Here is a 16,526-nt window from a genome sequence, read left to right as displayed (position 1 = left end):
TTATCCCTGACGGGAACTTATACAACTTAGACGAAGTATCAACCTAGTGATCCCCGGCAAAGAAGATCGTCGGTTACTAAACACAGGAGCTAGACTTCCTTTACTCGCGTCTCTCAGACTTGATTGACCGTGTATGCACGAGGCAAGCGCCACAAGATCATGCCATGCCAGTCACGTTTTCCCACGCTCGCCTCGTGCCTGCCTCCGCTCGCCTGTTGAACGCAGAAAAGCTTAGACGTCTGTTCTGCAAGTTATTTGAAAGGAAGTAGCCTCACGTGCCACCTTAGGGAGTATCATGAGAAAAACAACGAAAAGAGCCGATGGTTACATGGGAATGCAAGCTATAGGGAGATTTTTTTAACGATCAGCATGGGTATTAGATCTCTTATAGCTTAAAAGTACTTTCATTCGAGAGAACGAGGGTGGTAGGTGCTTCATTCATACTTCAGAGAGCTCGTTCGATTTTTTCCTATAAAATTTGATAAGAGCGTGATTTTAATATGGCTGGTAAGCTTTTTTCCTGGGAAATTTGATAAGAGCGTGATTTTAATATGGCTGGTAAGCCTGCGATTTGCTTGAAAATACTCTGCAGTTCTTTTATCCTCGTGGATGGAGGTTTGCATTGCGTGAGAGAAATGTATTTCCAGAGAAAAATCACAATGGTTCTAGTAAAAGTAATTTCGGGACCTAAATCGTTGGTAGCTATGGTGAGTGTGTTAAGGGCTTAAGTTTATAATTACATTACAATATAACTTGAATTTAACAACTGGGTGGATAATGTAAATAATTTGCCACTGCGTGTCGCACCGACGAAGGGATAAAGCTCGAAACGTCAGCTTTAGAGACTATTTCGGTGGCCGGCCACTTTACACTATCAACTCAACTGATAAAACCAAATCACTTTTAAAATGTGATAATCCTTTCAACCTTCCTGAAACCATTTTTGAAAGTTAATAGAAAGTTAAAATTATTTTTTTACATCACAGCTGGATACATCTCGCTAATTTAAACATTTAGTTATAATTATAGGCTTTTATCATAACATCAGCTTAGTATTGAAACTTATCAATTTATCCTCCAATCAAGAATCTTAAACTTAAAACCTAATTTTGAAATTTCAGATTTAAATTATGTCGAAACTGCCCATGATAGGACCTATTCAGTAAAATCTGTTAGTTACCCCACTGCTTAAAGAATATCAATAATAAAAAACATTTATCACATCGAAATTCAATTACGATTTGTCAACATTTTAAGGCTGGATAACAGTTCGATTGGGGTAGCAAATTTCGCTCTCCATTTCGACTTTATTGCACCAAGAAAGAAAGAAAATAGATCATAAATCCAGTTTTAGGACCTGCTCCAGGCTTATTTCTATTCAATTTTTTTGGTATTTGCTTCTTTTTCTTAGCTTGGTCAAAGCCACGAGATCCAACTGGATTTTAAACACCCCTGCGGTGTTATCATGGCAACTTACTTGTCTAGCCAATCACAACACGTTTCACCTTTCCACGACATTGTCTCACCTGCTGGACGACCAGCTTACACCTGTTAATTGGTTAGTTAGTATAAAAACAGAGTAAAAAAAAATTAGCGCACAGTGATTATTTCGCTGCGTCTTGACAAGCAACAAAGCCAATGAGACACTTGGTTGATGATATCGAAAGTTTCAAAGTATGGCAGAGGCCACAGGGCCGTTGAATATCTCCCTAGAGGAGTCGGTACCATTTGTTACTATTCTTACAATTACTGGAGTGACATCCATCGCGGCTAATTTGCTAATCGTCGGAATAACTTGCAAGAATTCTCAAAGGAGAAAGGTGCATGACTTGTTCACCTTGCATAGCAGTTTAGTGGATTTGCTAACCGCATCAGTGGTGGTACCATTCTGGATTTTGTCCACCATCCACAGTAGAACAAATTTCGTGGGTGATATCTATTGCAAAGTAAGCGCTACCTTAGGCCTAGTGGAACTCTTGGCTCCTGCTATGTTCCTGATGCTGGTTGCCACCAGCAGGCATTGTTCAGTTATCGACAAGATGGCTTTCCCCAGAATATTCAGCGATTTTAGGTCAAATATGATGGCTGTGATTGTATGGTTGTTTTCATTTTTGATCAGTATTCCTCCCCATGTTGCATGGTCAGCTTCTCCGGAGATCCACTGTCTCCCAGATTTGGTGACTAATTCTTGGTATACCACTTCAGTTCTATCATTTTGCTTCCTATTGCCGCTCAGCGCAGCGTTCTACACACACATTTATGACATTTTCATCTTTCAACCGGAGCGAATGAAGCGAGATGACTCAATGAGGAGACGTTGCGAGATTTATGGGCTGCGAGGAAGCGAGCGAACCACTCAGAAAGTGTTTTTTGTGATTCTTATCATTCACACATGCTGTTGGGCGCCCTACTTATGCGTGGCATTGACCCAGGCGATGAATGGTGGTAAAATATATTACACAGGAAAATTTCCAATCCATTTTGTCGCCTTGGTGGTGGCATTGACGGGTACCGCGCTTAAGGGAGTTGTCTCGTGCTTTGAGTTACCTGATTTGAAAGAATCGATCAAGAAACAGTTTGGATGCGTGGAGCAGGAGGAAAGTGAGGGGAATACGACCAGAATATTCGAAGTTTAAGCAAAGATGTACAAACTTCCGAAAAGCATTTTGTGGGAGGGGTAGGTGAATCCTTGAGGGCTTGCGCCGGCTTAACGGCTCAGAAAATTAGATTGTAATCACGTGTAAACAACAACAACTTTAGTCTAGATGAACTTTAGTTTTAAAGCTACATCATCAAAAATTTATAAAGATTGGCCAAAAAGGTCGTTGAATGCCTGTGTCTTAACAATGCACCCAATTACGGTGTATCTGGTTTTTACGCATATAACCTTACCTTTAACAGAACAGTACACCCACATATCGAATGCATTTACTGAGGCTCTAGAGGGTTTTAGTATTTTTGTATAGTGGTCAGAAACTTAAATCGGTCTCACAGTTGAAATATAAACATCCGCGGACAGGTATACCGCTAATAGCCAAACAAACCTTGTAATTTCTCATTTTTGCTTAGCCGAAAAACTAAAAAGCTGTATTACAGTAGCTATGCTATATAAGAAATTTTTCTTATTTGAAAGTATAATTTTGTAATATCACTGCGATAAATGGACAGCTATTAAAAAAAAGTTGGCTCAAATTATAGTATAAGTTTGCCAAATTAGTGTTTGCTAAGATGTCTGTTTACTCGTTAAAGCTGCCAAACCAAGACGATTTACATACATATTTATGCGTAAGAATCAAGCGATTCGTGAATTGGTTCAGTGGAGGTGTGGTTAACTTTGTTATTCCCGCCCTTCAGCTTAAAAGAAGACAATTAAAGCTCCTGAAATCAAAGGGGATTTTCCACACGAAAAGTGCCGAATTCGTCTGTTTTTTAAACATAGATTGTATGGGAGACATCCCTAAATGTTTTTTATTATTTTAACTAACAGCGCTACACCAAAATCACCTGCCGCATTGAAATAGAATGGGAAAAGATCGGATTTAACGATTACTTTAAGAAGATGATGCCCACAACTGGAGTTCTTTTTATGCATTTTTCATATTCTACTAAACACAACGGCTTCTTGTTTCATTGCGCTGTCTTTCGACTATGAAATGCAACATTGCTCAGTGAAACTGAGCAATGTTGCATTTCATAGTCTGTCATGGTGTGAAGACAAAAAAAGTAAACTTGACAGCAGAAATAGTCCCATATCTTTACAATTTTGCACAGGCTTGAACATGAGATGTAACAAAACAGTGTTTATGAACAATTGTTAAAGAGCGTGGTATACCGTTAAATTTGTTTATGTCGTTATTCTTGCAGCTCAGCCGGCGGTCCACCCCAGGAGTAAAAGCGAACATATCCGAAATCAACGGGGTACCACTTCGCTTTCTATGCTGACATGCACTTCTCGCCAAATTCTCGCGTAATTTCCACATATGCAAAATTTTCTATCAGGTAATATGTGAACTTGGCAAAATAAATAGCGTTAGGTAAATATTTATTCGGCAAGCAAATTGGGAAGTATTCAATTAAATTATTTTATTTGTGAATTGCACTTACTGCTCTTGTGTTTACTCATCGTGAATATATATTAATTTATTATGTTTTCGCATATATATGTTATTGTTTTTAGGTTTTCGTAAACGTGAATCGAATCAGACAAACAAATAACCTGTGGCTGCGTTTCGTTTCGTTTCGTTTGAAAGGTTCGCTGATGGAAAACTTAACGCGGTTATCTGTGTAATCGCTGATATGATTTAAATGGCATCTAATTTTCGGCTTGTTAAACCTCGAATAAACCTGTGTTGTAATGCAAATTTACTCAACCAATGAATGATAAGTACGGCCAGTTAGTAAAAAGCATCAGCAAGCTTGCAATTGGTTAACTTGCTGCATTCGCATTCATTCCACACACCTTATATCTGCTTACAACCAGGGCCTGTACTGTTTCATTGAATTTATGGTAAGAACCAAAATGATTTGAGCTTTTATGACTTTCTAACCATCCATTGTGAAATAAAATCCAATCAAGGTTCAACTCCTTTTGAAACATCAAAGTTAACAAGATTTCCGCGCAGCCCCATGCTTCATCACAGCTGAATAAATAAATGGGATAAGTTTCTAAATAAATTGTGGTGCTGCGTCAGTGGGAGAGTATAACAGGGTAATTAAGTGTTATCAACTGATTTGACAACGTAAATTGGCCACCGTAAAAAGTTCAAAGGCTGACGCTTGGAGCGCTTAGCTCTTCGTCAGAGCGATGACAGGAAAAGAAATAACAATACAGGGCTTTTGCATGTCTTGTAATTGGAATGAGTAGAACTTATTATTTGTTTTTGAATAGTATGGTGCAGAAATCTATCTGAAATTTATTTCTCCGAGTTTGTCCGTGCCACGTAATGAAAAAAATCTTTCCTAGTCATTTTCAGTTTCATTCTGATTTCAGATCACATCCTTCTCAAAACAGACTTCCTGCTCTCGACCAAAATTCTCATTGACATAGTCATCGACCACAAAAAGCTGGATATCTGCATCATTAAAACCACCAAACAAATATATATACAAATAGATTGAACTACGCTTAATCACCCATAGAGGAAAAAAGAAAACAAATAAAAAACTAACTCCCACGTATTCCATCTTATCCCTGACAACTTCAAATTTGTGTTTGCGAAGCAAACTGCGTTGAAAACTTTGGCAGTTGAGCACCTAACCTTGTTAAAAAAAAAAAAAGCTCTTTAAATATATACCGCTCTGAGTCGTTTCTCAAAAGTTCGGTTTTTCTGTAGGGTTGTGATGACTTTTTTCCTTTTTTCGAACATTTAAATGAGCGGTTTTTGTGACGTTGATTGCTTAAGATTTGAAAAAAGGGGGTAAGTTTCAAGAGAAACTGTAATGGTGCGTCGGTGGAAGAGTACTAAATTACCCTGCTCAGGAATTTATTACGCTCGTGAGAGGATCAAAGGAACTCCGAGCAGCCAAATTCTTCGGGTTTTTCCACCGTTGGATAATAATCTATCCAATTAATTTCCAATTAATCTCATTTTTTTAGGATTTCCAACCCTTGCCTCTAGTCTAAAATCCGAGATTTGGACTGGGCTCGAATACCAGGTCACTAAGTCTTCGCCCTGAAAATCATAGCCGTCCACCCCACCATAACTCTTTCCTCTTAGAATTACACATGGCGCCTAAGGAGAAGGGTAAGAACATTGATCTAAAGTATGCGATTTTCTTACAATATAGCGTTAACTTTTTCGACTTCTGAGCCGCGAATAGTAACATGAATAAATAAAGACGACAATTTGGTAGTGAGCGATTATTCTGTTGGAAAAACTGTTCTAGAAATGGGATTTGTCGTTCGATGTTGCATTCCACGTGTGGCTAATAAATGTTCAGATTTTCCTTCGAGTTTAAACCATTTTAGCTTCGATCATTGTGTATTTCATGCACAGTGGAGGCTTCTTAGATGAGGGACGTGGCAACCATTTGAGGCCAGTCCGGAGGGTTTTAACGAATCAGCAGACATACTATCACAACCAACTTCTTGTCTGTACCTTCATTTATCAACATTAGTCCTCAGTTAGCTTTGTAGAAAAATTGTACATAACCGTGAATTACTCTCGAATAACGTTTTTTAATAAATCAATCATGAACTTCAAATGTGGCTCTGCCAAGCATATGCCTTCCTTATACCTTTGTATTAAAGTAGAGGTGAATGCAAAGCCTTAGCTATGAAGATGATTTTTCTTACGCACAGATATAACTCATTTTCGTGAGAAGGTTTGCACCTAGTCTCATTTGAATAGTAAGGGGTTTTGGATTTGGAAATGGTATATCTTTCTTACAGACTTTGACTGCGTTTGGCAGCTGGTTGCTCCTCAGCCTGTTTGAACTTGTCACTACTGATATTTTGTGCTCTGTTTGATTTTACTGCCCTCAAAGAAGCCCTCCGGGGGGAGTTGTCATTTTGGTTCTTTTATGGAATGTTAATTGAAAGGGAGACAACTTTTGGACAAAAATGTCATTCAGACTGGCTGATTAACTCCATGTTTCAAAAAGTCTTGCTGAATTTTTGTTTTTGTTTTGGTTTCAGGAAAGTCAAAATCTGGTGCCTCTGCCAAGTCCAGTGAGACAACTAAGGCCCAGAAGGCCAAGAAGTCTGTACTGAAAGGTGTTCAAAGAACACAGAAAAGGAAGGTGCGCACAAATGTCCACTTCTACCGTCCCAAAACCCTTCGCTTGCAAAGAACTCCCAAATACCCAAGGCACTCTGCTCCAAGGACCAACAAACTTGATCACTTTGCCATCATCAAGCATCCTTTGACCACAGAGTCGGCCATGAAGAAGATCGAAGACAACAACACACTTGTGTTCATTGTTGATGTGAGAGCTAACAAGCCCCAGATCAAGGCATCAGTGAAAAAGCTGTATGACATTGAGGCTTCCAAAGTCAACACTTTGATCAGGTACATGTTTTTTTTTGTTGATATATCATATGAAGAGTATCTATTTCTTCTAACACCCATAAACTCCCTTGAGTGACCAATACAGAATTTCTCCCTACAATATCAATACAATATCAAGCAGACAAACAAGGAGAATAAAGAAAAATGTCAATTAGGGGTTTATTACTTGATCCAATACTAAATTCTCCAAACTAACATTATGAGAATGGTATAGCAGATAGTAAGGAGAATTGCTAATGGGATCTTGGGAGGGAAAGTGTTAATTGCCAATTTTTCAGTTATGTTGATTGATGAAATATAAAATTCTTTCCAAATATTTCTAGGTCTCTATGATACTGTTTTATAACATGTTTAACTTGCTCCTTCATAGAGTGCTCAGTTCAAAGACAATTCTTGTTACCGTCAACCATACAATTCTTATAATGTTAGTTCAGAGAATTTAGTATTGGATCAACTAATTATCCCCAAATTGATATTTTTCTCTATTCTCATTACTTATCTGGTTGATATTGTATTGATATTGTAGCAAGAAATTCTGTCTTGATCACTCATGGGAGTTTAAGGGTTAACAAAAAGGATAAAGCAGGCTATGAATTGGCTTGTAACACAGTTCTTGATTTAAATTCTTACAGCTCAAGTCTATTTTTGTTGTTGGAACATTGTTCTATCGTGTAGATCTGATTGTTAATGGAATTTTTACGGGGACAATGGAATCTTGATTTGCTGCCCTGAGAACATTTTCAGGAGCTAAATAACAAAATTATTGCCACCTCCATTGTGTGTATTTCTACGTAGTTACATTATTAAAGGTTGAATTTATTTTTGTTTAAAATTTTTAAATCCCGCGTGATTCTTTTGCTCATTTTGTTTCAGATTATAACAATATAAAATGTGTAAAATGAAAATTAAACTTGTGTGGAAAATGTAGAACTATGAATTGATATGCACCTTTACCCTTTCCACCACACACTTACCCATACTTTTCCCTTGGTACTGACAAAGAGAATATAATAAACAAACAAACAATCAAAGTTTCTTGGGATTCACTTCCTTTATTTTCATGATCGTAATGAATGGTTAAGCTGTATTATTGAAGGTAGTAATTTGATGTTGGTCACTCTTAGAGTTTAAAGGTTTAACAGAAAGCAAACATGTATGGAGATTTGCTATCAATCAAACTATTTTTGTATTCAAGGAATAAATTTCTAAAGAAACTGTGTGTGTTGGTGGGAGAGTATAATGGGGTAATTTGGTGTTATCAACTGAGTTGATATGTTAATTGGCCACAGTAAAGAGTTTCAAAACTGATGTTTTGAGCTTTAGCCTTTTGCCAGAGCTGTGACAAAGGGCTATCACTCAAAATGTCAGATGTGAAACTCTTTATGGTGGCTAATTTTCATAATCAGTGCAGTTTACAATACCAAAATACCCTATTTTTGTATTCTTAATCTATTGCTCTATGGAAATTTATCCATGTATGGTCTAAATTGATTATTACATTCTCTAGACCTGATGGGCAGAAGAAAGCGTATGTTAGACTGGCTCCAGATTATGATGCTTTGGATGTGGCCAACAAGGTACGTGAAAGAATGAATCATACAATTACTTTTGAAAAGATTCTATGATCACTGAGGAATTTTTCCCAATTCTGAGGTTTTGTAATGTCATTTTTATTATTGTTTTGCAGATTGGGATCATCTAAGCTTGTTAAGAAGACAAACAATAAAATGTGATTGTTATTTAAACTCAAGTGTGTTTCCTGTGTTTTGCTATATCTTGCCTTTTGCTTTATGAATTTTGTTTCTGTTTGTTCCCTTTCAAAATGACAGATTTTCTTACAAGAGAGTTCTAGTAGGTTTGAATTTATCTCTTTTTGTATCAGAAGTTTCTGTTCACCTCGACCAACAATCATGAAATGCCTTTATGCTGAAAACAGGTCTGTTATGTACTGAAAAACATGAAAAAACATCATGATACTGATCATATTTTTGTCATACTTACAAATTATTTTGTCTCATTTTTCTGTCACTAGCTTCTTATACAGACACTAATTGGCATTTGGAAATCAGTGACAGGAGTTTCAATAAATTTTCCATAAGCAGCTGCCAATGATGCAATAGGTGGCTGTGCTGGCAAAAAGGGGCTTAAGACAAAACCCAAACAGGAGATTGTGTGCGGGGTAAATTGAAGGCAGTAAGGGGTCTTAAAGGCAGGGGTAACCAGTATTTAACCCTTGACTCTCGAGGTCTGATTGTTAATCCTCCCCTCTAGCTGCTACACATTTCCTTGTAACTTCTTGTTAGTCACAAGAATTTGGTGTTAGATCAAGATAATAACTTCTACCCAATAAGTTTGAGTATTCACATTACATGCTTGCTGGATAATGTGTGGATATATTAGGGAGAAGTTACTTGTGAATCATTTCTTTGAGTTAAAGGGTTAATGAAACCTGTGCAATTACCAGGCATTGTTGTAAACCAGCAAAATTCCTGTTGAATCATTTCTGCTTTTAAGATAGCATTCATAACTTTCCTTGCTGTTTTGATATGGTAAGGAGAAATTATGTCTTGATCACTACTGGGAGTTAAACAGCAGAGCCTATTTTCAACTGGGGGAGCTTGAAAACCAGCCATATCTTAAGGGAGTCTGGGGGACATCTCTCCACAGAGATTTTTTAAATGGTATTTTCAACAGCGGCTACTTGTACTTCACCTGCAGAGCTAGTCATGTAACAGATTTCTGTCTGTTGTGGTGATGAATAACGTCAAAGCTTGGAGAACTGCATCAGATACCATTTCATGCTGTCTGGAGTTAAACACCTGCCTTTGAAGCCAAATTCTAGTGGGTAGATGACTGAGGAAACTTGGGGGTATCTGTTGGGCTTACACATTTCTAGGGTTCCTATACATGAAAAACCTAACAATTTGCCACATTCAAGTCTTGCAAAATTAAGGAAAATTAATTTTTACGAGAAAAATTTGAGAAAAATGCCAACATAGCATGATTTTTTCCCCCATCATTTTAGAAGCATCTTGATTGTGGGTCATGGAAACTAATAAATACTGAATTTCCTTGGAAGAGCCCTTAGGTGCTAATTTAAAATTTTGGCTAAAAACAGAGGGTGCCTATGCAAGAGGGGGGGGGGGGGGTCGTTACTATTATCAGTTATCAGTGATTATTAGAACAATTTTAATAAAGTGATGATAGAAACAGGTTTTCCTTGTATATCTACTATCAAAGAAAGTGAGGGAGGAGGGGGGGAGGCACCTATTCATGATGGGTGTTTGTTCAACATGGTGGCTGATAAGGTGGATGCCTATCTGGGTGCTTATTTGAGGAAATAAAGCAGGTCCTGAAAATGGTCATGGAAATTTATGAGTTTGAAAGATTGCCAACCCTTTCTTTCAGAATGAATTCTCTGTCCATTTAACAAATGTAGGGTATTTTATTGCATTAATTTTATGAATTTTAGAATCCTGCCTACAACCCATTTGGTGTGTCAGGATCAGTTGATGATGGTACAGTGTTAGAGTAAAATGGTCTCATGGTAAGAAACATAACCTATTCAGTTACCAAGAGCCTGACACCTGGAACTGGCTTCAGTATACAGTTAAAATTAAAGTTCTAGAGTTTGTTTCTGAAAACCATTTTATTACCTTGAAATATCAAAAGCCTAATTTTAGGCCACAGCTTACATTTGAACATAAGTTGTTTGGTAAGTATTCCAGTAATAGCTACTTTTTTGTCCTACTTGCTCATAAAATATTACAATCTGGTATTACACAATACAAGAACAACTAAATACTCTTTGAAACATGTAGCACATGGCCTTAAAATCTTTCTATATTACAGTCACAATAACAGGTTCATGATTTAGCTTTTTCCTCACTTAAAAAAAAATGAATCTTAAAGAAAAAGTCCATTAAAACTTATCTTGCCTTTAAACCTGCACTACATTGCCTCTGCTAAATGAAGAATACAGGTGCACACAATTTTGCATCACCAGCAAGCTGCAATCACAGAAGCAAAAACTGCATTGTGCAAATTACATGTAGCCTGTAAGACTATTACCTGCATAATACCAGTCAAATGAAGAAAGGCTGATTTTTGAGAACTACAACAACAAAGTAAAACTACAAAAACTAGCTACCTGTAACAATACAGAACCATATACAGAAAGGAAGCTTTACTTCTCTTTCTCATTTTACCAAGGCATTGTAACAGATGAAATTGATCTGGGGACATCTTATGAAAAATGCATATCTCAGTTTCCCATAACAATAATGACAAAGCCTAGATGCATTTCCATGGTCCTTAGCATACGCCAAGTTGCATTCCAAGAGGGTCACACTGGAACTATGTTATGTCATTCACCCCACACTGAAACTACTATAATCTGTTTTTAGAAGCAACTCTTTTGTGCAAAGAAAATTAACACAAACTTGGACAGTAATCTGAAAAAGGACAAGATCTTTACAAAGATGTGACCACCACGACATAAATTCCAAGTTTAGACCTGCATAAAATACAGCATGGTGTACACCGGTATTTAGCTCCTCACACTTAGTACTGTTAAAAAATTTGTAAGTTCTCTTATGAATATAAACAACATGCAACAACAGAATTCCAATTTTTTCTTTTTAAAACAAAACTGACTTTCTTATAATCCATATCTGATTTCCGTTCAAAACTTACAGAACCAGTATTAGAAGCCACGCTTCTCCCTTGCTCACGAATTACCAAAACAATCTTAGAGTCAGAAGTCAGAAGTTCTAGTCCATACTCTCCATAGCATCGATTTCATTCAACAGTTTCAGCTTCTTTGAATTCCAGAACTCTATGTCCGTGGTCAGTTCGTCAATTAAGCGCAATTTTGTGCTTTCCAATCTCTCAGTCTCTTCGCATTTCTCTATCTGAACTTTCAGCTCTTCTTCCAAAATTTGAATTTTTTGCTGGCTGTCGGTTTCTCTCTCACTAGCAAGCACATCTTCTTGTTCAAGTTTGCGTAGATTTTCTCCAGCAGTACGGATCATGTGTTCCAATTCCTCGACTCGTTTCACTGCCGTATCCTTGCGAATTTCCGAGCGCGACAGTTCGTTTTCGATAACAGTTAGCTTTCTCTGGGCTTCGTTCAACCTCATATGAGCGGTCTCGGCGGCGGACTGGGCTTCTTGCACCTGGTGTTCAAGTTCTCGGAGCTGTTCATCAGTTTCTACTTCGGCATAAGTTAGTTCCCTTCCCTTGACAGCCTCCGCATCTGCTTTATCATTCAGCTCTTTCAGTCTACTTTCCTTTTCGTCTGTCTCGGCCTGCGCGTCTTCGAGTTTCTTTCGCAGAAACTGAATGCGTCTATGATATCCCGCCGCTTCGTCCTCCTTGCTAGCAATCTCTTGAACCTTTGTTTTCAGCTCCGAACATGCATCATGCTCTCTTTCAACAGCTTCTTCTGTCTTTGCCTTAATGGCAATCATTTTGTTTTTTACGTCTTCAAACAGGGTCGACATTGTTATAGCTAAGTTTATCGCTATGCCTCACAGTTTTTCATTCAATGTAACTCGAAAACACACCCTGTCGAAGGGAGTAAATGTTTAAGAGAGCATGACTGCGCGTAATAACCACTGACAGGTTTGCGGCTTCATTCTGCCCAGTCCGTTTCACCATCTCAACACAAACATGCAAAGTTCGATACAATTCCTTTGCATTACTTAAAATGTTTTTAGTTAAGCGCAATCTCGATTAGCTTACGTTTTATTTGCAAAAACTGAACTGATTAGATAGTTCAACAAATTCCTGAGAGCACGACGCAGGCAGAAGTCTGGTACCAACTTGACAATATACAAATCTGATTGGCTTATCCTGTATAGGAAGCAAAATTCGAATAGGTCATCGATTTCAAGGTTGTTAACTTGTTATGATTTTCCACGATCGACTCTTCTAAACACTGTTCTAAATGGGAAGGAAGAGAAAACTTGGGCAATCTAAGCAAAACTGGGGCTCTACAAATTCACGGAAACAGAGAAAGAAGAGAAAAACTCGCGGAAAAGGATTTAAACAAGCAAAAGTTTCAAATGAAGTCGATTCGTTGCATATCGAGCCATCGACCTCGACGACCTGCAAATTGTCCTTAACTGCTATTCGTGAGAGATCAGAGTCTTCTTACTGTGCAATCTCTTGTGCTTCGGCTGATGAAGGTATGCAGAGATCGAGGCTCTGGAAAATAGGTGTCATCTTATCTCGCCTGAAAAACTTGGCCTCTTTTTGTCAGCATTTTACCGTAGACTGGTGTTTCAGGTCCATCAGAAGTGTGTACCTTATTTTAAACTGGCTTAAACAAACGTTTGGTTGTGGAATACAAACACTAGGAAAGGTTAGTTGTTTATTTGTTTTGTTTTGTATCAAAAGTGATTCCCTATTGCCTTCATAATTCTACCTATTTCATTGCACCGGTATCGCATGAGGTCATGGGTTCATATCCCGTACTGGCCTGTGAAATACTGCACATTCCTGTACTAAGCATTTGTCCTAAACTTAACTTTGAGAATATAAACAGATATAGAGAATAATAGCTCATAGCTCAAGGACTTTCTAGGTGGCACTCATTATGACATAAATCATTAATCAAATATGATATTTATCATTCTTGTTCTTAAAATAAGGTTCTGCTAGGAGACAAAGGCCATCCAGTTTTGTTAGACAGGAAAACCCACCTTGATGAAATGGTGAAAAGAATGAATGCCTTGGAGGAGGAAGTCGATCAACTGAAATCAGAACTTGCCAAGGTACATGTCCGAATTAAAAAAAAAAAAATTTCCTTTGTTACTCTCAAGGCAGATGGCAAATGTGTCATACCCATGGGCCCAGTTGTATAAAGGGTGTATAACTCTATCCAACAGATAAATTGATATCCAGCAGAGAAGTGATAACAAAACGCAATGCATTATCCACCAAATAGATTTATCCAATGGATAGTGCTATCCGAGCTTTGAACAACCAGGGTCTGGTCATTAGTTTGCTGAAATGTGTATTGGGTGGTCAGAATGGGTTGATTCTCTCAGGGTTAATCTACCATAAATCACAATACAAACTGAAAAATGAAATGCTATAACATGAAATTATCTGAGATGATGTTCATGAAAATAAAAAGTACTGTCGCTCCATGACTTCATGTACTTGTAAAACAGAGTGTAATTTACAAAAGAGAATGTGTAGGGAGAATAACAATACAATCCTCAATCTTCCCTTGCTACTGCAATTCTGAAAATCATATTGAATACAAAAATATTTTGATATTTATCATACAATGTAACCTGGATTGCAGCATTTTGATCGATTGATGGCTTCATCATTGACAAGGTTTTGTTTCATCAGATGCAAAACAAAAAGATCCCATGTTTCCATGTGTCCATTGACTAATAAATCACAGAAGATGTCTAAAGGATTAAAGAATATCAAATGCCAATCTTTTGTTCTTACCACATTTTGAAATGATCTGTGATCTACTGAACAGATATACTCCATGCAACATGGATCTATTTGTTAACTGGTGATCACTAGCAACCAAACAGATACTCTTTGCCTATAAGTAATGTATACTTTGTTCTTTTCAGAAGTCAACTTGTCCATGTGGGGATCGCTGCAACAGATATGTACCAAGAATTGAATGTGCACCAAACGGTCTTCCTCCACCTCCTCCCCCACCCCCTCCCCCACCTCCTCCTGTTCAACCTCCACCAGTTCAACCTCCACCAGCTCCCCCCTTAGCTTTTCTCAAGAATAAACAGGTACAGTATAATGAAAGAAGAAACAAGCAATCAACTTACATGTGTGACTTTGGCCAATGATAACTTACTCACCCATACCTGTAGGGCCTGACGTACAGCAGGTGGTTTATGAACAGTGGATTATTCATTTGTTTATTATACCCATTTCTTCCTTGGTGTGTAATTTTTCACAATTTTTAAGTAACAGAATTAAGGTTTGTGCTCAGGCTAAGTGGTCCACCAAGGCAGAGCTTGTCCCAGTTTCCTTAGCATGAAGCAATTAGGAGTATTACTACTCCCATACTAATCCGTCACCAAGTTTTTCCCCCTCCCCCCCTCTCCCTAGGATATCACTAGGCTCCCCTGATGATTTGCCAGTACCCACATATACTCCTGGGTGGAGATAGAGAGGCACTCTGAGAGTAAAATTGTTTTGTCCCAGACATTTACATGGCCAGGTCTCAAACCCAGACCTCTTGATCCAGAGTCCATTACATTTACCACTAGGCCACCACATCTACATTTCACAATTGTAAAGGAACAATTAACCCTTTAACTCCCATCAGTGACCAAGACAGAATATCTTCTTACAATATCAATACAATATCAGTACAATATCAACCACAGAAGTGACAAGAATAAAGAAAAATATCAATTTGGAGATCATTAGTTGATCTAATACTAAATTCTCTTAACTAACATTATAAGAATTGTATGGTTGACAGTAAGGAGAACTACAAATTTGATCTGGGAGTTCAAGGGTTAAGGAGGCCTGTAATCAATCAAACTTATCACCTGAAGAGGGCTAACAGTAGGTGGCTGAAGTGTTTTAGTCATTCCCCAAAGGAAAATTTACACAATTGTGAGACAATTGCTTTTGTTCTTCACCACGGTGAATAACCACAACCGTTTTTCAAAAGAGTAATAGATGTAATGTATTTTCCTAATTTCAGCCTGTATCCAAAGCCAATATTTCCCAGGAAAATAAAAATACAGTCTCAAGAACCTTGGTGACCTTGGAGGATCTGAAGAAAGTCAAGCTAAAAAAAGTCAAACAGGTTGATGAGGAGGACAAAGAAAACACTGAGTCTGGGCCCAAAAAAACTGGGTCCACGTTGAACAAATTGAATAAACAAAATGATAAGCACTGTTTGGTAACTCTGAGGGATTTAAAGAATGTGAGATTGAAAAGAACCAAGGAAGATGATTGTCTAGAGAAAATAAAATTACGGTAATTTTAACTTTTTGGTAACAGGGTTAGCGCAGGTCCTGGAAAACCTGAAAAGTCATAGAAAATTATGATTTCATTTTCCAGGCCTGGAAAGTCATGGGATTTAGTTGTGGCTCTTGGAAAGTCATGGAAAATCAACAGGCTTTCTATAAATGCAAAGCAATGTAGATCCAAAGTTGAAAAACTAACTGACAAGTCAAAAAATAAGATTTTATTTCTGAACCAGTAGAGATAAAAATTAGTGCACATTACAAGATCTACGCTTGCAGAGGCTTTTGTTTACACCACAATCTTAAATGGCAAATTTGTGTGCTATTTGGATTGAACCAATTCGTATACTTTCTTAACTTAAATGTAGGTCATGGAATTTTTTAAAAACTAATAGAAAAGCCATGGAAAGTCATGGAAGTTTCTCAACTCAAAAGTGTACAAACCTTGGATAATGGTAGTACATATATATAGTACTAGGCTCCATTGTTCAAAACATGATTAAACTAACTGAAAGTTAGCCCCCCCCCCCCCCCT

General features: G+C 37.7%; 4 protein-coding genes across 5 annotated transcripts in view; 3 read left to right on the top strand and 1 right to left on the bottom strand.

Annotated features, from left to right (window-relative positions):
- The first annotated feature begins 1,537 nt into the window (after positions 1-1,537).
- Positions 1,538-3,152, top strand: LOC131787784 (melatonin receptor type 1B). The gene has a single exon (XM_059104862.2). It carries the CDS (start codon positions 1,677-1,679, stop codon positions 2,634-2,636), a length of 960 nt encoding a protein of 319 aa, XP_058960845.2. The 5' UTR covers positions 1,538-1,676; the 3' UTR covers positions 2,637-3,152.
- A 2,449-nt stretch (positions 3,153-5,601) lies between these two features.
- LOC131787769 (large ribosomal subunit protein uL23) lies at positions 5,602-8,755 on the top strand. The gene is made up of 4 exons (XM_059104847.2): positions 5,602-5,744; positions 6,638-7,010; positions 8,518-8,587; positions 8,698-8,755. The coding sequence occupies exons 1-4, from the start codon at positions 5,726-5,728 to the stop codon at positions 8,710-8,712; spliced, it is 477 nt and encodes a 158-aa protein (XP_058960830.2). The 5' UTR covers positions 5,602-5,725; the 3' UTR covers positions 8,713-8,755.
- Positions 8,756-10,640: 1,885 nt separating this feature from the next.
- On the bottom strand, positions 10,641-12,599 carry LOC131787772 (tropomyosin). The gene has a single exon (XM_059104850.2). The coding sequence runs from the start codon at positions 12,512-12,514 to the stop codon at positions 11,783-11,785; it is 732 nt and encodes a 243-aa protein (XP_058960833.2). The 5' UTR covers positions 12,515-12,599; the 3' UTR covers positions 10,641-11,782.
- A 78-nt stretch (positions 12,600-12,677) lies between these two features.
- The window catches only part of LOC131787770 (proline-rich protein 11), a 7,144-nt gene continuing 3,295 nt past the window's right edge, over positions 12,678-16,526 (top strand). The window contains exons 1-4 of one of the 2 annotated variants that reach the window (XM_059104849.2): positions 12,678-13,377; positions 13,667-13,789; positions 14,621-14,791; positions 15,724-16,001. In XM_059104849.2, the coding sequence (XP_058960832.2) occupies positions 12,961-13,377; positions 13,667-13,789; positions 14,621-14,791; positions 15,724-16,001 (989 nt within the window). In that variant the 5' untranslated portion in view covers positions 12,678-12,960. Of the gene's footprint in view, positions 13,378-13,666; positions 13,790-14,617; positions 14,792-15,723; positions 16,002-16,526 lie in introns of both variants that reach the window. The other variant, XM_059104848.2, reaches the window with a different exon arrangement.

The sequence above is a fragment of the Pocillopora verrucosa genome, chromosome 2, assembly GCF_036669915.1.
Source record: "Pocillopora verrucosa isolate sample1 chromosome 2, ASM3666991v2, whole genome shotgun sequence".
In the NCBI taxonomy this organism is placed as follows: domain Eukaryota; kingdom Metazoa; phylum Cnidaria; class Anthozoa; order Scleractinia; family Pocilloporidae; genus Pocillopora; species Pocillopora verrucosa.
Note: the sequence above shows the minus strand (reverse complement) of the source record. Positions and strands in the feature narration are given on the sequence as shown.

What these genes read in the sequence shown, in the direction of transcription:
- LOC131787784 (XM_059104862.2), top strand. Translation starts at nt 1,677, where the DNA reads ATGGCAGAGGCCACAGGGCCGTTGAATATCTCCCTAGAGGAGTCGGTA.
- LOC131787769 (XM_059104847.2), top strand. An exon ending in AAAGTCAACACTTTGATCAG is followed by an intron (nt 7,011 to 8,517) that starts GTACATGTTTTT and finishes TACATTCTCTAG; the next exon opens with ACCTGATGGGCAGAAGAAAG.
- LOC131787772 (XM_059104850.2), bottom strand. Translation starts at nt 12,514, where the DNA reads ATGTCGACCCTGTTTGAAGACGTAAAAAACAAAATGATTGCCATTAAG.